We start from the raw sequence: 22,297 nt of genomic DNA, 5'->3' as shown, positions 1-22,297 counted from the left end.
TTGCAGCAAACAGCAAATAGTCTATTTCAGTTTCAGCACAGCTTGATTAGCACAAGCAGCTGATTGTTACTTGGATCGGCTTCCCAATTAGCTGTTTCAGGCAGAAGGAATTGCCATTGCCTATTGCCCCCTCCGTGCGCTTCATGTTCAGCTTTTGTGCAACCCATTTTCGCCCATTCTGGTTAGAGGCCGATCCAACCAACAATCAGCTGCTTGTGCTAATCAGGCAGTGCTGAAACTGAAACAGTCTGTTGGCTGTTGGCTGCAAGGAAGCAAATTGCTGGGAGGCAGAGGCCAAAGGGTGGGAGCCGGTGGGTGGACAGGGCTACATCCTCTTGTTCCTCCAGTTACTCCCTGATATTACTTTTGTGCCTACTTCAACCATCAAAACTCCAGTATTTCCCAGAGTAGACAGGGTTAGAGGATATGGAGGGTGGGTTTGATTTTGGTGTTTTTTTCCCCTAGGTGAGCTGTCCCCTAGATGAGTGTTCCAATATATCAGGGGTTGCCACAAAGAAGAGGGAGTCAAACTGTTTTCCAAGGCACCTGAGGGTAGAACAAGAAGCAGTAGCTAGAAACTAATCAAGGAGAGAAGCAACTTAGAACTGAGGAGAAATTTCCTGACAGTCAGAACAATTAATCAGTGGAACAGCTTGCCTCCAGAAGTTGTGAATGCCCCAACTCTGGAAGTCTTTAAGGGATTGGGCGGCCTAGAAATTTAACAAATAAATAAATAAATAAATGTTGGATAGCCATTTGTCAGAAACAGTATAGGGTTTCCTGCCTGGGCAGGGGGTTGGACTAGAAGACCTCCAAGGTCCCTTCCAACTCTGCTATTGTATTGTATTGTTTCAGCTTTAGCATCAGTGGCTAAAATAATGCAGAAGATAGCACAATCTAAGTGGTACCCAGACATTTTTGAGCCCCTCAAATAAAGGATGCACTTACGCAACATTTTAAAAAAAATAAGGTTGGCATGTTTGATCATATAATTCAACATAGCCTTCTCTGCCTGACAGTGACTCACTTGGTCATTGAAGAGAGCAGGGACTGAATCTAAATTCTTTGGCATGTAATGTAAGGACACCCCAAAGTTCAGCCAGCAATAAGAATCAGTAGGGGACCTTACTGCTAGGACAGCCTGCATTGCTGATTTCACCATGGCCCAAAGTCATATATAATGACATTTTTAACATGCAATACAATGTCTACAATGTCTACTTGCTGTTTAGGCATCATGTCAGGAGATTATGATGAGGATAGGCATCGCAAGGCAATGGAGCTCCTTCATGTGCTATGTTCCAACACATGTGCTGCCCAGGAACGTGAAAAGTGTCAGGAATTGACAGGGCATGTGGGTCCCATCAACACAGGTGAGAATCTTGATCTATAATATCCATAGAAGAAATTGGAGTAGAATGATGAAAAATTATGGTCTAGTTCATGGATCTTGTTGGTATGTTGCTGGACTGAAGTGGCATAAAAGTCTCTCTTATAAATTATTATTTTATATGAACAAATAACTAAAATATGTCTGTATGTTGTTGTATAGTTCCACGTGACAGAAAGACATTCTAATGAGTGTCGTAGGATCATTTGAAATCCTGAAATACTTTTGTATTTTAGAAAAATCAAGCTTCTAGTCCTTATCACATTTGCCAGGATGAAAATCCTGAATGCTCTCTGGAGTTTTCTTGGGTAATGCTTTGAATCAAGCAGTTTAAATATTGTGCAGTGGAAAGTACATTCAAATGGAAGAACCATTACATAATTTGATTACATATATATATATATATTTATTGCAATTGTTATGGTATTTATTGAGAAGTCTATGTATGTCTGTGCCATTGGGTTTTAAATGGTCTTTAAATAGGATTTAATGGGAAATGGTTTTTCTATTCTTTTTTGCTGCATCTGTGAAAATTTATTAAAGACTATCAGAGATTTTTCTTATTTACCAACAACACTAGGAAACTTGAGTATAAATAATGAAAATATATATAATAGCAAGATAAGAATGAATGAATGTTGTGCATTTATTGAATGTAGATGGCACTCTTTTGGCGTGAAACTACAATACGACTATGCTTATATTTAGTACTGATCCCAAGGGACTGTGGTGAATTTATGGTGGGGGGATTTATTTCCCTTCAGTATAATATTTTTTTTATAATTCCACACCTAATCAAGATTGTCCATTTAAATATTTATGGAACCAAAAAACGAACGCCTATGGATGCCTCTTCCAGTGCTTGGCAGACCATAACATAGTGAGGTTGGGGCTACCTCTTCTAATGTGGGGCAGGGCTGAATTGGCAGTTATGGACAGTTTGATCGTACTATTCAAAGAAGAGCTGAGCTGTCGTGTGTTCTGCCCTTTGGCAGTTGGTGCTACTAGCCCAGGATTCTATGTTCTCTCTCAACAGCCAGTAAATGAGGACAGTTCAACTAGCCAAGATGACAGACGGCCATAAAAAACAACTTATCCCTGAGTTTTCATTATGGTATTTGCCTCTCCACTTTTCTCCTCTAGAGATCCTGGTTAGTCTTCTGTCAGTGATTGTGACTTTCTGTGGGATTGTGCTGCTGGGCGTCTCCCTTTTCGTCTCTTGGAAACTATGTTGGATCCCCTGGCGGGACAAAGGATCCTCATCACAAACCCAACGCAAGGAGCATCCCCTCCATGCTCATCTCCACCACTCGCCTTTTGGGGATCTCCTGGCTGAGCGGGTGGAACTGGGTCCTGAAATGCCTGAGAGATCATACCTCGATATGGATTCCTATCCCGAGGCCAACCTCAAGGTTAGCCAAACCTCCCCTGACCTCCCCGTGGAAAGTCAGACCGGTACCAAGGAAGGCAGCATTCCCAATGCTCACTCCCACCAGCAAGTAGCAAGCTTGGCACCCACTCCCAGGTGAGTTGTGAGGAGGGAAGGATGCAGAGGGAGAGCCCAAGTATTAAAGCTGAGACTATACAATTGATGTTTATACGGAGGACATACGTTCAGTACTACCTGTCTAACATTAATAATTGGTGTCTAAGAGTATTCTTGTTTTTCTTTCCTTGCCCCGTTTTTTTTCTTTTATGTCACATTTCTTTTTATGTCACATTATAAGAATGAGTGCACAAACTACCTGATCAGTAAGGTAAGAGCCTTTCAATCAATATCTCTTAGCCCAGATTCCCATTCCATAAATCAAAGCATTAAGAATAACTCCCAGAGATGCAGAAGACAATGAAAATAGTGCAAGTTGCCAGATGATAGCCTAGCTCTTCTGACTGCAACACCGACATCATGAGACCCACACATAAATACATAATTGATTCAATATGCCAGTCTTTCTCAACCTGTGCAATTTCAAGGTACCTGGATTCCAACTCCCCCAACCACCTGGCTGGGGATTTTGGGGAGTTGAACTCCATGGATCTTAGAGTTGCCAAGGTGGTGAAAAACACTGTATTATATACTATTCTGAAACACAGTGCTGCTTGAAAAGTTTTGGGTTGATCCTAACAGATGCAGTCCTTTAAAAAATAAGTTTTGGCTTCAGAATATAATCATAGACATGCTTCATGGATAAGTAGGCTGTTCATTTGTTCATTGCATTCAGCTTCCAAGATACTTAAGAGTTAGAGGTTTTTAGTGGGTCTTTGGAAAAGGAGAAAGCACTGTAGCATAGGAGGCACACAGCTGTAATATAACAATGTTGCTGGTTCATAAACAAAGGAAGAAGAACTGATTATCTGCCAACTCAATAATCAGTTCTCCTCAACTGAACCTCCATCATATCACAGTTCATGGAGCTTTCTCCACATGTCTCCTGTTTCTTTTTCCATATTCAAAGAAGTGAAAAGTTAGTACTAATTAAAGATCTCACACTGAAACAGTTACAGGCACATTGAAGCAAATTATTAAATCAAGTGAATCTCCAATTTTGTTTCTAAAGAATAAAAGTGCACCTGCTATCTTTTGGGAAGGCTTGTTACGGCAGGTGCCATCAAGCTTTTGTATGCTTTTTTCAAGATTTCATCTGTAAAATCTGTAAATCTGTTGCATCTTTTTATACACCTTATATATACAATAGATCCAGATTTAGTTATATTAAGAAAGTACCATCTGAATGCTGCGGCATTTAATGTAAGTTGCGGATAATGTAAATCTCAGTGATTTTAATGAGTTAACTAACTCTGATTCAAATTTTAAATTAATTTAAGTTAATAGACCAAGAGATATTTGTTACCCTTCTGAAAATTTAAAGCCAGGGTGTTGAAAGATGTAATTCTATCCTGGACAGAGGGGTATTGATTTGTAGGGTGAATTTAATGGACATGTGGTTATGTGTGGCTGTATTTTTTTTTTGTTACTGTTCCATCCAGGTACAACACACTGCCACGTCCTGTGACCCAGCAATTGAGCAGCCCAGACACTGGAGTCCATGTTGGAGGAGAAGACAAGGTGGAACAAGTGACGAGCATTGGGCAGATAAAACCTGAACTGTATAAACAGCGCTCAGGTGAGGCAGACTCCAAGAAAGGGGAGGCTCCAAGCTGTGGACAATTAAGCTTTGCCCTCCGCTATGCCTATAGCACGGAGCAGCTGGTGGTCAGGATACTCCGAGCTTTGGACTTACCTGCCAAAGATGCAAATGGTTTCTCTGACCCCTATGTGAAAATGTACCTTCTGCCTGACCGTAAAAAGAAATTTCAGACAAAGGTGCATCGCAAAACCCTCAATCCTATTTTCAATGAGACCTTTAACTTCAATGTCCCCTTTGCTGAACTGCCCTCACGTAAGCTTCATTTTAGTGTCTATGATTTTGACCGTTTCTCCCGTCATGATCTGATTGGCCAAGTCGTCCTGGACAACCTGCTGGAGATTGCTGAGCGGGACAATGATGCTCCCCTCTGGCGGGACATCATGGAAGCCAGTTCGGTAAGTGGAGCTGTTAGTCCTTGACTTACAACCATTCATTTGGCCACCAATTGAAGTTACAATGGCACTGAAAACAGTGACTTAACAACCATTCCTTATAATTGTCACAATATCCACATGATTGTGTGATCCAAATTCAAGTCTCCATGTGATTATGTTGGTTGCAGTGTCCTGGGTTCATGTGATTGTGACTTTCTCAGTTGTCTTCTAACACAAAAGTCAATTGGGGGAAAGCTAGATTTGCTTAACAACTGCATGATTCACTTAACAACTGGGGTGATTGCTTAACAACCATAGCAACAAAGATCATAAAAATCAGATGTAACTCTCTTATTTAGCAACAGAAAGCCTGCTTGATTTCGTGAGAAGTGACGTCCCCTTGAATGATGCATTCCAGGCTTTTGAGTTAAAAAGGTAAACTCTAACCAATAATGCAAATCGCTCAAGGGATTAAATTCATTGTAATTGAATTAGTCACAAAATTCAGCAGTCTCATTTGGTTAATCAAGCTCTTCAATACTTGAATGCGGCATTTTAGCTTGGTGCACTTCATCAATTCAGTCAATCAATGCAGCTGCATTGCTCAGCTATTGTATATTCATGAATCAATAACAATAGTTGCCTCAAAAGGAGGGGGGAAGGTTTTTTTATAAACATTTCCACACTATGAAAGTCAATTTTGTTCTTTGACTGAGGAGAGGCCAGATAGATGCACAAGAGAACACAGTAGCACAGCTGTGCTCCATTCGTCAATATCCCTCCTGAGCACCATTCAGGTTGTGGTGGTCCCATTGGAGTGAAAACGAAATGAGGAAGGGAGCACTGCATTCATTTGCTTCATTTCCTCCCAGTGGAGGTTACAATTTTGGTTACAATTCAGTGTTACCACGCTTAAGAAGATACAATTATTTTTTAATTATAATAAAAAAATTAAATGCCACTGAAGCAGCAGCTGATTGGGGCATGAAGACGATTTCAATCCCTGCTAGCTTTTAGGATGACAAGCAGGCAGGGGTGAAGTCTTCTCTGCTTATTTAAAAAAGCAATTGCTGATTAAGTTCACAGAAAATGGCAATCCCCACAAGAGGAGACATTCCCTTTTTTAGCACAACTACTGCTAAATTGAAATTATATTTTTCACCATTCTCAGATTCATTATTGGGTTAAAGTGATTACTAAGCCAAGTCTCCAATTTAAAAAGTCTTAATTTTTCCTATCACCCAATTTACAACTTATATTTATTTATTTAGCTTCTAATTCTTACCTAACTCAAAAATATGAAGCAAATATTCTGGCACTGTTCTGACCAGCTAAAGTGTTTAATCAATCAACAAGAGCACAATTCTAATCAGCAGATTGTAAGGAGTATGTAATTTACTTAAACCTCTGTGTTGACCTAACCACATCTACTCAGCCACGCTCCCCTGGCAGAGCTCAGATAGCCACGCCTACCCAGACACGCCCACCTGCCTGCAGTGAGTCGTCCCATTCCGCACAGAAGAGATTTCCCATTAGTTAAACACGAAGTTTGGTTTGTACTCCTGAAATTGTCTGTGGTTAATGCCCATGGAAACATTACTATTTTACTCCTGAGAAAGCACAGAGGATATTTTGAGGCTAAGAAATGTAGTAGAAAGGATTCTGAATTATTGTTTCATATATAAGCACTTAGCTGCATGTATATTCATAAATATTGAGTTTTGAACAAGATTAGCAGAGCAATATAACCTGCTGGACAAGACTTACAATGTGCTCTCACTGTGAAACACAAATTCTGTAGAAATTTGGTATAACTGCAGCCTTATCATTGTTGCTAGGCACATAAAAGTAGCATTAATGATCATTCGTAGGATGTGCAAGAATAGTTTCTTCTTTAATACATTCCTAATTAAGGTGAGCTTTCACAGCTCATGACCTTCCCTCTTGGCCTGTTCACTGCCAGCTCTATAGATAATACAAGATTCAGAAAGCTTCTCCACCCAATTCCTTTGCTTTTTGCTTGCAAAAAAAAATGGTGGAAATGCACTCACGTATCTCTTCTGTGCTCTGGCCTCTGTCCTGCTTCCAAAATATAAGTGCAGGGAGGTTGTAAAATGTTTTGGATACTTAAAAATGTGCACAGTGTCTGAAGAATGGATGATATAAAAGGATTTGTGTGGGCAGAGGTGAAAAATGGGAAATGTCATGAACAAGGGAGGAGTTCCCTGGAGAGAATTGGTAAAACCAAAAGAGAATATGGGAGTGGGTGGTTTCAGTAGGTTTCTTACAGACATTCCACCTATTGGGTTCTCCCTCCTCCCATTCTTCCCTCTCCCCATTCCTTCTCCTTCATCTCTCTCAAAGAGCAGCTCGTCTTTAATTTTCTTCTTCTCCCTCTCTGTGCATATTTTTAGCTAGGCTCTTATTCATCAAACTGGTGGCTAATTAGGGCAGTCAGGTGTGCAGCAGCCATTTCTCCTGATCCTATCATCAAATGCCCTTTCCTCACAACTTCAGATTTCTCCTTCTTTCCTATCATGCCCAGCAATTGTCATGATAGTCATTCTTAGCTGCCTTCTATCTTTCTGCCTTTCTCCAAAAGCCTGAAATATCTTCCTGGTTGAATGTCATTCTTACTGATTGTATGATTTCCCCCCCCCCTCCCCAGCTTTAGCAAATCAGATGGTTACAGGGTGGGGGAGAAAGCACTGGAATAAAGAAAGGGAGTAAAACCAAATAAACATTCCCGGTAGGATTAGAGAACAGATACCTTAGACAACTGAAGGAGGAGAGCAATCTTCACCAGCTTCTGGATGAAGACCAGAGCATGGTTGATAGACTTGTTCAATAGGCTGAGAATGCAAATTGTGGCCCAATGTATCTGGATGGGTTCCAGACTGAGGAAGGCTGTCTTCACATCCAATCTTATTGAAGATTCCTAGGATTCTCATTTGGAAAATTGAATTATGTTGCACCAAGGGTATCTGTTCAAAATACACTGTTATTTGTTCTTTCATATAATTTCCATTGTTGCTTGTTTCCCCTCCTGCAAATCAGAACATCCAATATGTTTAGTGACATGTGTGGCATAAACTATTTCTTAGGGATTCTTTCCGACCTACCCAACCCTTTAAAATGTTTCCTCCCTGTGCCCACCAGATGCTCCCTCTTGTGTGTGAATGATGGTATTTTAGCTACATATGCAACAGTACTTCCGAATATTGCAGTTAGGGAATATGCCACTTTATTTGAGTTTTCTGGGAGTTGGGTGTTTTTAGAAGCTGGATATGAACTGATATATAATAGGCTACCCCACCCCACCCCCAATGCCTTAAGTGCAGAGCTTGAGGCTGTAGGGCCATATGCTATCCAGAGATTTGATTGACTGGATTATAGTTTAAAGAAAAGAAGGACTAGAGGAGACATGATAGCAGAGTTCCAATATCTGAGGGGTTGCCACAAAGAAGAGGGAGTCAAACTATTCTCCAAGGCACCTGTGTAGAACAAGAAGCAATGGGTGGAAACTAATCAAGGAGAGAAGCAACTTAGAACTGAGGAGAAATTTCATGACAGTTAAAACAATTAATCAGTGGAACAGTTTGACTCCAGAAGTCGTAAGTGCTCCAACACTGGAAGTTTTTAAGAAGAGGTTGGATAACCATTTGTCTGATATGGTGTAGGGTTTTCTGCCTAGGCAGAGGGTTGGACTAGAAGACCTCCAAGGTCCCTTCCAACTCTATTCTATTCTATACTGGAGCTACATCAAAATTTTGAAATCAATGAGATTTGACTGAGAAATTATTTCAGTTTATTCAATATCACTAAATCTGCTTTTGTCAAAGCAGGGGTAAGAGTTGTGAAAGTTAGGCAGGGGTAATAGCAGGAAGAAGCAGTGAAAGCATTTATAAACTATGCTTTAGGGATTCCCCCCCCCCTCAAGATATTGTTACTAATGAACATCCAGTGCAGACAATGTTGGACATATCACAGTTTATTCAGCTTCTCAACAACTTTGTCACTTATAATAAATAAGAACCTTCTCCTTCTCACATCCCCAAGGATTTTTAAGTAGTGAATGTTGTGGCATAACAGTATTATGGTATCTATAGCTCCCCTAAGTGGGTTTGGATGAAAGAGCCATAGTTCACTGACAGAGCACTTGCTTTGCATACAAAAAAATTATTGATCTTTGTCAATTCCTAGTTAGACTGGGAAAGATGAAGCTCTCCCTGAAGCCTCAGGAGAGCTGTTGCTTGTCAGTGTAAAGGAAAGATGTAAAATCTGTTCTTTCCCTTTTGATTATTGTTCACCCCAATCAGCAAGCTAATATAGTCAGAAGACTGTAGTATTTATAGAGCTGCCATCCTTGTTGTAAGTATGGTATTATGGAGACAATTCTTCCAATGGTGGAAGATTGACTTGTTTCAAGCACCTTTCTATATTCCCGTTTTTAAAAAGTATGTTGCAACTTGCCAATTTTATGAAATTAGTGAGCAAAACCTGAGTCACTTTGAACAGCTTTTGGTGAATCTTCTTTGCTCTTCTGGGCAAATGTGTTTCCTAGAATGAATTATGGCTGATCTGATGCAATGCATCTGTGCTTCTTAGGAGCGCCTAGACTGCCTGTCAGGAATGGAATAGTGAAAGAAACAAACTATATTTATCAATTTCCTGGCTCTCCACCCACCTGATGCCCTTCATGTGTTAGCCTGCAATTCCTTTACTTGATAATTGTATCACATAACCGCCCCCTCTTGGCAATCCTCTGCTGGTTAGCATTTCCATGAACATATATAAATGTATATTTTATGGAAGTCATCCATCTCCTCCTAGGCTTGCTCAGGTTTGTTATCTTTGGTTTCAAGAAGGTACAGAATATGGTTCCTGAATCCCCATTTTATCTTCATAGCTATTCAGTGGCCTAAACTGAGAGATAGCAACAAGTACTGAAACACTATGCAATATTAGTTCATATTCACTTGGGCAGTGAATTCACAGGCTCACACATCAAAAGGCAGCATGCAATGTCTCTTCTACAGCAAAAGAAAAGATGGAACAACCAATGAGAAAACAGGGGGGTTAAAAGTAGAAGGTGTTCACTTGGATTCCCCATAGGAATCTATAAATGAAACAAGGCAATTGCATAATCAGTCTTTTCTGGAAACACCTTAAGTCATGACTTGCATAAATGGAATAAATCATGGATGAATCATCAAAAGCTTTTTATATTAATCATGTCAGCTCACTTTCGTGTATCTAAATTTGTCAGATCCAGAGGGTTGCTGTAGGTATGGACAATGGTATACTACTATCACAAGAGTGGAAGGGAGTAACATTTTCAGCTCAGGAGGGGACCAGGTTGTATAAAATTGATGTGTGCATCCAATGACTGAAATACCTGATTATTATCGAAGCTCAGTCAGCTATCTAACAGAGAATCACACTGTAAAGCTATCTACAGCTTCTGCAGCCATAATTTTAGCACATTGTCTGAATCAAGTCATCACTCTAAATTTTATGTAGGCCAGTTGTTTAGGCCTAGCATAATAGGCAAATATAGGAATTTTATGCTTTGTTAATTTGGGATTCAGTTTAGTTTGCTCAGAATGATATAGGGGGAGTGGCTTACTAGAATGACAGTCTTCTCCATGACTTAGGTGTCCGAATAGGAAGTCAAAACCCCACCATTCTAATTAGAGCCTCAATGCACATACTTTTACCTGGCTTCAATCTGTGACTCTTTTACCTGTGGTTAGAGAAAGGCTGCCGTTTTCTGATCTTCCTCTCCTTTTCCTCCTCCCAGACACATCTCCCTGCTTTTAAGCCAGCAATGGTCCATCACACTGTGGCCTCCTGCTCTTAGCCTCACATTCCTCTGTAGGTTGGCTTGGATGAGGGCCAGTTGATACCCTTTGGACTCTGATGGTTTAGGAGTGCTGCCAAGGAAAAGGAAGGGGAAGAAAGAAAAGGAGAGAGATTAATTCATATTGATGAGGCTGCAAATGGGACTGAGCTGGTAAAAGATCATAAAATATTGAGAAGGAAGCAATGCCCTACTAGGTCATTGGGGGGAGGAGGGCTAAAATTCCTTTGCCTTCCCTTTCATTCTGAACTTTCATTATGGGTATCCTTTCTGGGCTAAGCTTTCATTATAGGTTCTGGACTGAAATTCCAGTGATTTGTCCATAGTATGACACTGAAATCTTAACTGGTAGAATTCCTTGTCCCATATTTTTTGTTTTGGAATTGGCTGGTTCTTTTATGTCAAAGCTGCTGTGTCTTTAACACTGATACCAGAAGAAGGAATATCACAGGTACATCTTGATATCCCTAAGGGAAGTAGAGTAGATTAATTTCCAACTGCGGGTGATGAATGACATGCAGCATTAAGCACTGTGGCATAATATTTTCCTTCTATACAGATTATATTTTTGATTAATATGTCCCTTTAAAAAAAACTTTGCTGTCACTGGAATGGTAAACTCATACCATTGTGTTTTTTTTCTTCGCCGAGGTGGGCTGTACCACCTCTAATCTCAAATATTTTTCTCCTCTCTCCATGCACCCAAACATCCTTTTTCCTCCCTACCTTCTTCCTCCAGGGGCCAAGAAAGATGTTTAGACAGTATGTATAGTTTTCTTTCAAAGTTTAATCATTTTTTGTTTTGGATTGTGGCTGTATCAAAAAATTTTCTTCCTGATATTTTATGTGTTTATTGTTCTAAAGCAACCCACTTTGGGAAGGATTTGATCTGAAAGGCAATGTATCAATATTTTAAAAAGATAACAATTCTGTCTGTATTATTTATTAAGTTATCTGTAGATTGGCTATATAAGTGGACCCAGGTTGCCATGCTTAATGGGAGAGCCCAAGAAACAATGTGGTTTTTCTCCAATCAAGAGTCTGATATATGCTTTGAATTCTTTGGTTATCTAAAATGGAAGTTGAAATCAAAACATCTGGAGAACACTTAGGGGATAGGCTGTATCTAATTTGAGAGGAAGATCAAAGCCTTGAATGGAGGCATTGGAATCTATTGTTCATTGTCTCCAGCTTCACCCCTTTATACTGCAGTCTTTCTATTCTTCCAAATGCGAGGTTATTTCTGATGTAATCTATTGCCAATTATTGCATGGAGTATATACCAGAAGGGGCTGAATCCCTTCCTCTCTTACATACATATTCACACACTATCCTTTCTCTCAAGAAGTAGGCTTTGGAGGCCAGCAGGATGGAAACAGTAGCTCTTATTAGGGGGCTCGGATTGTTCTCTGGTCAAGGATTTTTCAGATTAAGCAAAGGGCTACAGATGAGCCGCTTCTTATAGTGTCTGGTGTCAATAGACCTGAGTTCAGTGAATCAATAGCTGATTCATCATAAGACAACTTCCTATATTTCTGTAGGATAAGACCTGTCTTACTACCATCATTGGGGGCTTTCTCAACTAAGCCCACCTTCACATTAGACTTAGATGTTATGGAGGAAAGTTGTGTACTTGTTAATATTTCAGAACGAGGAATGTGGATTTGTTAAATCAATGCACTTTGCATAGCACAATGTGCTCTCTTTCTTCTTCAGTCTCTAATGCACATTCTTCTCTGAAACCCTAGAAAGATAATCTTCATGTAACTGCAACTGAACAAGACAAACAGGTCAGGATCATTTTAAATGTATTAAAATTACAAGGAAACACTGCAAGGAAGGGCAGATTGTTCTGACACTCAGTACACCCACCAGACAATCATTTGATTAAGTGCCCACAATGTGCTCCCTAAAGTCCAAACATGTCTATAGATCAGAAATAGCAGGGATAGTTAACCCTTTTCAGCCTAGGTTACAAGTCTTCTTTCTAAATTGCCTGGAGGCCTCAAGAGATGTGTCTGATGGTATTGAGATACCATTGAAAAGGAGGGGGCCAAATGTTTAGAACTTCTTTTATAAATTCAGATAGGTTTGCACATTATAAGGTATCATTCCACTATACATGAGCCATACTAAGGTAACATAACTGTGCACTGATAATCTAACTTTTATTTTATCAATTTCTATACATAATGGTTATTTCCCCAGTGATGATTATCACCAGCATGCTTTCAAGCCAACGTTTTCTTCCTATTAATACAAATAGCAACTGTGACTATGAAAATTCCAACTTTGAAAAAAAAAATCAAAATTATTTTGAGATGTTCATACCTTTCTTACCAGTTGTCTTGTTTAGCAACTGTTCAAAGTTGCAAACATTGAATAAAAAAGCAACTTTGTGATTAATACTCGCACTTACAACCGTGACAGTGTCCTGCAGATACATGGTCCCTTTTTGCAAGTTCCATAACCAAATATCCACAAGCAGAATTAATAGAGAATGTGGAAGAGAAATGGAAGGCAGTCGCATGGTGTTCTGTTTAACGACACCATCGATTCACTTAATGACAGAAGTGACATCAGTCTGGGACAGTCGCATGGTGGGGTTTGGTTTTGGGGTTTTTTTTTGCTTAGTGACTGTGGCACTTAGCAGTGGAATTGCTGCTGATTCCAATTGTGGTCAGTAAGCAAGGACTACAGCTACATGAAGGATGGAGAAAATTCCTCAACAGGGTAGTCAGTCCTTTGTATTAAACTAACTTTTTTTAAAAAAAAAAAGTGGGTATAAGTAGTCCTTGACTTACAGCCTTTCATTTAGTGACCATTCAAAGTTATAACAGTACTGAAAAAAGTGATCTATGACCGTTTTTCACACTTGCAACCATTATAATATCTCCATGGTCACATGATCAAAATTTGGATGCTCGGCAACTGGTTCATATTTATGACTGTTGCAGTGTCTTGGGGGGTCATATGACTGCCTTTTTTGACTTTCTGACAAAACCAATAAGGAAGCCAGATTCATTAACAACCTTGTTACTAAACAATTTCAGTGATTCATTTAACAACTGTGGTAAGAAAGGTCATAGAATGGGACAAAACTCACTTAACTATTTTGCTTAGCAGTGGAAAATTTGGGCTCGATTGTGATTGTATCCTACCTGTGGACAATCTGTATATGGATTCTCCCTCCTAAATATTTTAACTTTCTGCTTATGACAGGTGGCCTTAATATTTTCCAATGAAGAGATATGTTGGTGTATATGTGTGTGATCCAAACATGGGAAAATAACTGGTGATAAGCATTTCTTATCAGTTAACGGTATTTCTTACTGAGTGAATGAGTGAATTGCTTTGTTTCTGGTCATGGTTATTTTCTATGGCATGTTTGTCTAGAAGTTGTTTGGTTGTTGTTGGGTTGGGGTTTTTTAGTTATAAAAAGCTATACAGATTTTGAAAGCAAAAGAAAAATTTTAAGCATTCAGATCTCTGAAAGATTTGAGACTGCCTTTTTTTCTCAGAATTTTAAAACATGGCAAATCAGTGCATTACAGTTGGATTAAAAAGAGAACTTATGGTTCCCGGATATTTTTAGATTCCTATAAATTCCAATCAGGAGGTAATATTTATCAAAGGTTGGAATTATAGTTCAACAATGTAGAAGACAATTTTTATGGCAATCACCTATTTTGCCAATCATATAAATATCACTGATTATCCTTTAAAACAGGGTTTTCCAACCTTGGAAACTTTAACACTTGTGGACTTCAGCTCCCAAAATCCTTCATGCAAACTGGGGAATTCTGGGAGTTAATGTCCACAAGTTTTAAAGTTGCCACGGTTGGAGACCCCTGCTTTAAAAGAAAAGGGCTCTAACTGATGAGCCAAATGAAGTGAATACTGAGGACAGTTCCTGAGAATATTTTGGCAGGGAAAAAATGTTCTTAAATCAGACCACCAGCCAAAAATGCTCTTTTCCAGGAGCTTTGCAGAAGTGTCTAACAGAACTCTTGTCACAGATCTCAAATAGAGATATGTAACTTGGTGCTGGCCAGATGTTTTGAACTAAAATTTCCAAACTTTGAGCAACAATGCCTGATATAAAGGATCAGAGAAGATATATAGCCAAAATACTGAAAATATGTAGAGAGAAAGAGAGATGACTTTGGCAGAGAGAGGCCATATCTGTTACCAAAAAAAATGAAGGGAAATCATGGTTTAAACAGGGAGAAGGAATACATAACCTTCTTAATCCACATGAATATAATAGGAGGGTGGAAAATAAAACACAATCAAACGTGTGAGATTCTGTTATTATAAAGTAGCCTACCTATTTCTTAATCTGGTTACATTGTGGGGTTAGCAAGAATAAAGACGAGGAGGGAGCCACATTCAGAGTTGTAAGATTCTGTTATTGTAACCCTATAAAAAAGTAGTTTTAATGTTCATGACTGCGCTCATGTTTGATCTACCTTGATGGACTGACATTCATCTTGCAACTCCCACCACCACTCACCACCACTTCCCTGCTTTTATTCTAAAGAGAACTAGGTAGGGTCATTGGGGGTCATTGCTTTCTCTAATTCAATCCCTGATTTGGGCTGAGATTTCTCTTACCTGACCATTGCCTTGGCTGTGTCTTTTTCTCCTCTTCTTCAAGGTTCTTCTCATAGTCCATTACACCTACCCTAATCTCATACCTGATATAACTGCTGTCAGAATTGAAAATAATGCAACACGTTGTATTGCCCGAATACAGCAAATCAGTAGCATCTTATCTGGCACTTATCTATGTATACGTGTGTGGGTATGCATGAAATGGGCATCTGTTTCAGGCCACTTCCCAATGTGAGATCTTCAATGCAAGATGTGATCCAGGCACAGCTGGCAGAAGGCTGTCCAGCCTCTAACTCAATCATTTCAGTGAAGGTTTTCTTTTAACTAAGGATCTGAAATCATTCCATTTCTTTTCCCATCTTCTCATAGGAAAAAGCGGACCTTGGCGAATTGAATTTTTCCCTCTGTTACCTACCCACTGCTGGTCGTCTCACAGTTACCATCATTAAGGCTACCAACCTCAAAGCCATGGACCTGACTGGATTTTCTGGTGAGCAGATCTGATGAAGTTTGGATCATGACCAGTAGTTCCTAGGCTGTTGGCAGTAGAGCAGTAACTTTGACTTAGAGGGAGGCTACTCAGAGGAAAAGGACAGTAAAATGAAGAAAGAAAGCTAAATATCAGAATTCAAGTGTTGGCGAACTGTCAGGCACGGTGGGCAGGAGAAATCAGAAGAAAAATTAGAATGTACTGATATATGTTTACAGTTTGCTACAGATTAATAAAACATCCTGACTCCAGATTTTTTTAAAGTAGTAAAAAAAACCTACAAAAATTGACTTCTCCCTGCTCTTTCCCCTTTTTTCTATCCTAAGTTGGATTGTGCAAAAAAAGGAACCAAAAAAGGCGCAATGGAATAGTCCGCTATGGGATATTATGTGAAAGAATTTGCACAATGGAAGAGTTTTTTTTACGTTTAATGTTCTTGGTTTTGAAAAATGCAGACAACATTTATGTGGGGAAGCCTTAAGAGATGAATCTCATAACCTGGAGGGAAACTTTAACTTTTCCTACTACAGTCTGTCTGACTTCCCCTGCTTTGAATCATGTTAAAAGCAAAATCATGTTTTTAACATGACATGTCTTTGGGCCTCTGTTCTCTTGCTAAAACAAATACATGAGTGGAGTGTGTTTCTAAGGTGTGCTGCCCACTGAAGCCCCCTTTTTTGCACTTAGGCCTGGTTTGTTTATTTTAAAGTTTTGGTAAATTGGAATCCTATTCTTTGTAAATGTGGAGGTAGGGATTGAAAGGAGGAGCTTCGGTGTGTGTGTGTTGACTTCACAGAAGCCTAGGATTTAACAAGGAGGAGATTCAAATGTAGGTAAGAATTTGAGGTCAGTCACAAATAAGAACATTGCCAGGTGTGGAGGGTCCTGCAGATCTTTGGGATGTATCTCCTAAAGCCTGATCCTTGCCACACTGTTTAGGGTGGTTGAAAGCTAAAACGTGAGACCTCTAGAGAGCATCAGGCTCCTTATCCCTGCCATCAGCAAAGGAGGCAGCATTTAAAATTAGGGCAGAGAAAGCAGCAAAAGGGGTTGCTGAGAAGGAAACAAGACAAGTGTAAGATGGGTCCTGTTATGCTTCATTGCTATTACAAGGACATAGTTCAGCTTCAGATGAGCAAATCTGTCAATTTTTGTTTTATTCAGCATCTCTTTTTTACCATGTTAATGATGTTTGGCCTGTTTTCACAGCAGTTTGTAAAGGCTGTTGTTTATTGCTCCTAATAAATACTTTCTTATATGTGATTTTTCTAGAATGTTTTTGCATAGTTTTTTTTTCCTAATAGGCTTTTTCTAACCTATGCTTTTTTCTATGCACATTGTTCCTTAAGCCGTGTCTTTTGCACATCTTTTTAAAAAAGTTGTAATTTGCATTCTGTGTGAGCTGGGGTTTATTTTTGGTTTGCTTGTACATTTGGGAAAGATGAACTCAATCAGTTTGCATAAACATACAGACAGAATGAATTTTTCTACTGCCTCTAGTTAGGGATATACATCTCAGTGACAGTTGTCATGGTTGTGACTCTGGAGGATGCATCTTAACAGAAAATGCCAAGTCAGTTTTAATAAATTGATCCTTGGTGCTTATGATGACAATCAGAGCTCAATCCTCTATGGAAGAGGGAGGGGGAGGAAGGACTTGCAGTTATAAATGACCAGGAGAGAGTGGGACTTTCTCAAAGCAAGTCTGGCTTTTAAGGATGTTTGTAGTGGAAAACTGAAGAGCAGATTATGTTCTATGGTGGTAACTTTCCTATATAATCTGGAATTGCAGATTAGATTTGGTGGGCACAGCCCCACTTATATCTATGATATACCTTCTGCCAAAGAAAACAGCTTGGGTTTTGTCACAGGTCTATTGTGGGGGCAGGGCCAGCTTGAAACATTTTGCTATCCGGTATTTTGCTGATTACATGGAAAGTTTGTGAAATAGTAGGTCATTAGGGAAAAAAAGGTTATATATAGCCCAGCCTATTCCCTATAATGCTACTTTTCTTCTTGTGGAAATTGCATCCTAAAAAAGGGATTCTGAATTGTGATTAGCCTCCTAGGGGCGTGTCTGTTGAGTTGTGAGCCGCCCTGAGTCCCTTCAGGGAAAAGGGCGGCATACAAATGAAATAAAACTCAAACTCAAACTCCTTGCAAGTTCTGCCATGCCATTCTCCTGCATATGGTTTTGGACCTTATCATACGTTGTAGTGGACAGCATATGTCCTCACTAAGCACTTGCCGTTCTCACAACCATGAAAACCTCGTTCATTTGCCATTGGAAAAGATTCCTGTCAGTGCTCAATCTGGAAGTCTAAACTCCTTGAACTCAAAGGAATAAAAATTACAGATCAGAAATGGGGATGGGGCAAAATGTTAAAGTCAGAGAGGCTACAGGTGAAGGCTCTTGGTATTCATTTGGCTTGGCTTCTTTCCCCTGTAAACCTGGACCACTTTTCTCTTATCTTTTGCCTGCATCTTTTCAGATCCCTATGTCAAAGCATCCCTCATGTGTGAAGGGAGACGCTTGAAGAAGCGTAAGACTTCCATCAAGAAAAACACTTTGAACCCCAGTTACAATGAAGCTCTTGTCTTTGACATTCCCCAGGACAGCATGGAGCATGTCAGCATTACCTTGGCAGTCATGGATTATGATTGGTAAGATATATCATATCCACCCAAATTCCGGTAAGTTAAACAGAAGACTTTGGAGAGAAGTCATTTCAGCCAGTGATGGGTCAGCACTTTCCTTGATTCTACTTTCAGCGAAAGAGTCCTGTCTTTAGGACATTGCAGAATTTGGGGCACAACGTGCAAGATGGCGACACAGAATAGGATGTTTTGAGGAGGGATATTGGCAATTCTTACCAGCTATGGATGCTGTTGCACAATTTCATAGAACAGCTTGAATTTATCCCCCCCACCCCCCACCCCCCACCCCCAATCATTGTGACAACACATAAATTAACATTGAAATGTCAGAGCATTCAGGTAATTTTGTTTGGTACATCTTGTTAAGTCAGATGATGTGTTGCTAGTTCACAGGTTAGTGAAGAATAGTGCAAAAAAAGGTATCTTCTGGAATTATATTAAAACTACTAAAGAATGATTACAGCCCATTAGGAGTTCATTTTACGTTTTTTAACAAAGATGCAGTGGGTGGAATTTAGAGCCAAGTTTGCTCCACGTTCTCTTACAAATGTAGAGTTATGCAGTGAGGACAGTGCATAGAGAGTCTACTCTACTCTACTCTACTCTACTCTACTCTACTCTACTCTATTCTGTCCTGGCAGGTGGGACCTTATGATGCAATACATACAAAGAGGAACAGATTAGCAGGATAGCGGTTCTTTGTTGTTATTAGTTGCGAAGTTGTATCCGATCATCGCGACCCCATGGACAACGTTCCTTCAGAACGTTCCTTCCTGTCCTTTATTATCTTCTGGAATCCATTTAAGCTCATGCCTACTGCTTTGGTGACTCCATCCAGCCACCTCATTCTCTATCGTCCCTTTCTTCTTTTGCCCTCAATCTTTCCCAGTATTAGGCTCTTCTCCAGTGAGATCTTCCTTCTCATTAGGTGGCCAAGTATTTTAGTTTCATCCTCAGGATCTGGCCTTCTAAAGAGCAGTCAGGGTTGATCTTGTCTGGGACTGACCTGTTTGATCACCTTCCAGTCCAAGGGATTCACAGGAGTCTTCTCCAGCACCATAATTCAAAGGCCTCAATTCTTTGGCGCTCAGCCTTTCTTATGGTCCAATCTTCACAGCTTCACCCTGCCAACGAAAGTGCATATAGTCAAGGCTATGGTTTTTTCCAGGGGTACTTAAATACTAGTATTTAAATATTCAACATATTATTTTGCTGCAGAAATAGAAAAAAAAACCTTGATACACTTTGTTAGAACAAAATCAGCTTTGTTTAAATATCCATTTCAAATCCCGTCCCCAGCTTTTTAAAATTATTTTAGACGCTAAAATGGAATATGACATAAATAAGCTTAAAACATAGCATTTTTAAACGGGGGGGGGGGGACACTTAATATTTCAGTGTCTCCGCATCCCTAATATAGCAGTTTGAAGTAAAGCATACAAATAATCCAATAGCTCACAGATATGTTAGCACCTATCAGCCTTTGGCTGATACCAAAAAACTAATCAGACCTGATTAATGTTTGAGTGGGAGAGCTGCATAAAACTTAGGACCAAATTGCTAGACTACACATTTTGTAAAAATCTAGAATATGGCAATGTAAGTGTTTTGGATCATGGCATCATAGACAATGAATTTAAGGGAGTCTTTGGTGTTTTTTTTTAATGCTAATCACATAAGGTTGACATTTTCCTCCATCTCTGTGAGAGGCTGTCTCTGAAATAAGTCTCTTCTTCCACAGTATTGGGCATAATGAAGTCATTGGCATGTGTCGAGTGGGCAATGATGCTGATGCACCCGGGAGAGATCATTGGGCTGAGATGCTGGCAAATCCACGTAAGCCCATTGAACATTGGCACCAGCTAGTAGAGGTGAGTGTGATATTATGAGACCACCAGGTCTGATCTGTGTCCAACCTATTGCTTCACTGGAAACTAAAAACTAAACTTAAGTGCCAGATCAGGAAGAAACAGGGGTAATGTCATTCTGCAATTTCTCTGTTAAGCACTAAGCTATTCTAATCTGCCTTGGGCACAGGATAGAGCAGTGTTTCTCAGCCTTAACAACCTGAAAATTTGTGGACTCCCAGAATTCCCCAGCTAGTCGTTTTAAAGTTGCCAAAGTTGAGAAACACTGGGATAGAAAGACAAAGAGAAAAATGGGGGAGCCTATGAAGTGACAGGATAGAATGAAAAACATGCTTCTCTGTCTTAACTATGACACTATTTCACCCACATATTGCTTAATTCCCACCCACTATTGTCATTTAGCACCTTCCGTGATTCCTTCCTTCCAAACAAATGTGGCCCTTGAAACAATAAAAGCTGCCCATTCCTATAACTAAGAATGCAATAAATTACTCAGTGTATTCCTTTTATGATCTGTCTTTCACTCAGCTTTTACGGTAATGATGTAGCTCTAGACTGTTGGCTAAAATTGTTGTGCCTCTTATGTATTCTGGTATTGCAGCTGCACAGTACCGTTCCAAGAACTTAGTAGTGCGTCCTGAATACAAAGCATGGTTCATGAAGAATGCTGGAAGACTCACTGACACAGTGGAATAACATTCCAGAATAACTGAGAAACAACGGGCTAAAAGTTTTGGGAGACTGTCAGGATTGTATAAATTGGGACAGAATATGGAGTTGGGGTTTCTGGATCCTTTTTTTGGGGGAAGACATAGTTGGGAGGAATGGGGGCCAAGTTTGGGCCATCTCTTCAAATCTGAGTCCGTAAGTCACGGTGCTCTGGCAGTGGCTGGAGAACCTTTTGTCTCTCTGACCTTTTTCTCTTTGCTGCCTCTGATTTTTCAGGAGAAGACTTTGAACAGCTATATCAACAAGAATCCTCCAGCTCGAGACAAACCTAGCATCATAGTAGAAAGCGTTCATTCAGACTAAAGCAACCACCAGCAGCCCTTTGCCACCAGGGACTGTAAGTGTCTTAGAGAGATAGAAATGGGATGATAAATGACATATACCTTCTCAATTTTGGTAGAAGCTGTAGCAAATCGGAGACACCTATCCTCCATGGGTGCCCTGGTTACTACATTGCTCTTTTATAAGATGAATGCCAGATAGTTCACCAAATTGATGCTATATGGGGTTTCCTAAATATGACCTTATTTAGGGGGCCTATGGCCAGTAAGTATTGGATCCCTTATGGCAGGGCAAATCAAATAATACATGCACACACAAAATACTTTAAGATTGGCTATAACAACACCTTGCAGGTCTGGTTGTGCATTCCCTCCTCCCTCTTTTATATTCATATGAATTAGGGGAGTGTCTGTCTGAGACATTTTCATAATCACACACACACACACACACACACCGGTCGTCTGGATTCAAATAAAGTTTCCCTCTTTATTGCTTTGGTAATAAATCTTCTCTTTCCCCATCAGGGTCATCCTGTGTACTCTATTTACAGTCATCAACTTAAAACACAAAGAAGGCCCTCCAAAATTAATCAGTGTGCTTGAGTCCTACTAATGGGAGGAGATGTTCCTAAGATATTACGGGTCCAACCCATTTATAGATAAGCACTGTAATTTGAACTGGATCTAGTTCAATTTCTAGTTAATATAAAAGTTGGTTTTGAAAGAAGTGATAAATGGCCTTCATTCTTTTTTCTTTCAGGGTTCCAGTAATGTGCTCTCAGAACTTTCTGGAGTGTTAACGTTTCCTCAGATCCATCTGAGAGGAAGTGCCAATAGGAGATCATCTGAGGGAAGGACTGCAAGTTCCTGCTTCCCTC

General features: G+C 39.8%; 1 protein-coding gene and 1 long non-coding RNA gene across 2 annotated transcripts; one reads left to right on the top strand and one right to left on the bottom strand.

The window, feature by feature from the left end:
- Nucleotides 1-1,237: 1,237 nt before the first annotated feature.
- On the top strand, nt 1,238-21,441 carry SYT3 (synaptotagmin 3). The gene is made up of 7 exons (XM_032237407.1): nt 1,238-1,373; nt 2,534-2,915; nt 4,379-4,934; nt 15,763-15,883; nt 18,376-18,547; nt 20,283-20,412; nt 21,355-21,441. The coding sequence occupies exons 1-7, from the start codon at nt 1,238-1,240 to the stop codon at nt 21,439-21,441; spliced, it is 1,584 nt and encodes a 527-aa protein (XP_032093298.1).
- Nucleotides 7,685-19,581, bottom strand: LOC116522488. Its single transcript, XR_004256972.1, has 3 exons — nt 19,548-19,581; nt 10,660-10,849; nt 7,685-7,959 (listed from the first exon to the last, which is right to left on the bottom strand). It is a non-coding gene; the product is annotated as an uncharacterized LOC116522488 (long non-coding RNA).
- Nucleotides 21,442-22,297: the final 856 nt, after the last annotated feature.

The sequence above is a fragment of the Thamnophis elegans genome, chromosome Z, assembly GCF_009769535.1.
Source record: "Thamnophis elegans isolate rThaEle1 chromosome Z, rThaEle1.pri, whole genome shotgun sequence".
In the NCBI taxonomy this organism is placed as follows: domain Eukaryota; kingdom Metazoa; phylum Chordata; class Lepidosauria; order Squamata; family Colubridae; genus Thamnophis; species Thamnophis elegans.
This window is presented reverse-complemented; position numbering and strand designations above follow the sequence as displayed.

What these genes read in the sequence shown, in the direction of transcription:
- SYT3 (XM_032237407.1), top strand. Translation starts at nt 1,238, where the DNA reads ATGTCAGGAGATTATGATGAGGATAGGCATCGCAAGGCAATGGAGCTC. An exon ending in AGCTTGGCACCCACTCCCAG is followed by an intron (nt 2,916 to 4,378) that starts GTGAGTTGTGAG and finishes TGTTCCATCCAG; the next exon opens with GTACAACACACTGCCACGTC. An exon ending in GCAGTCATGGATTATGATTG is followed by an intron (nt 18,548 to 20,282) that starts GTAAGATATATC and finishes CTTCTTCCACAG; the next exon opens with TATTGGGCATAATGAAGTCA.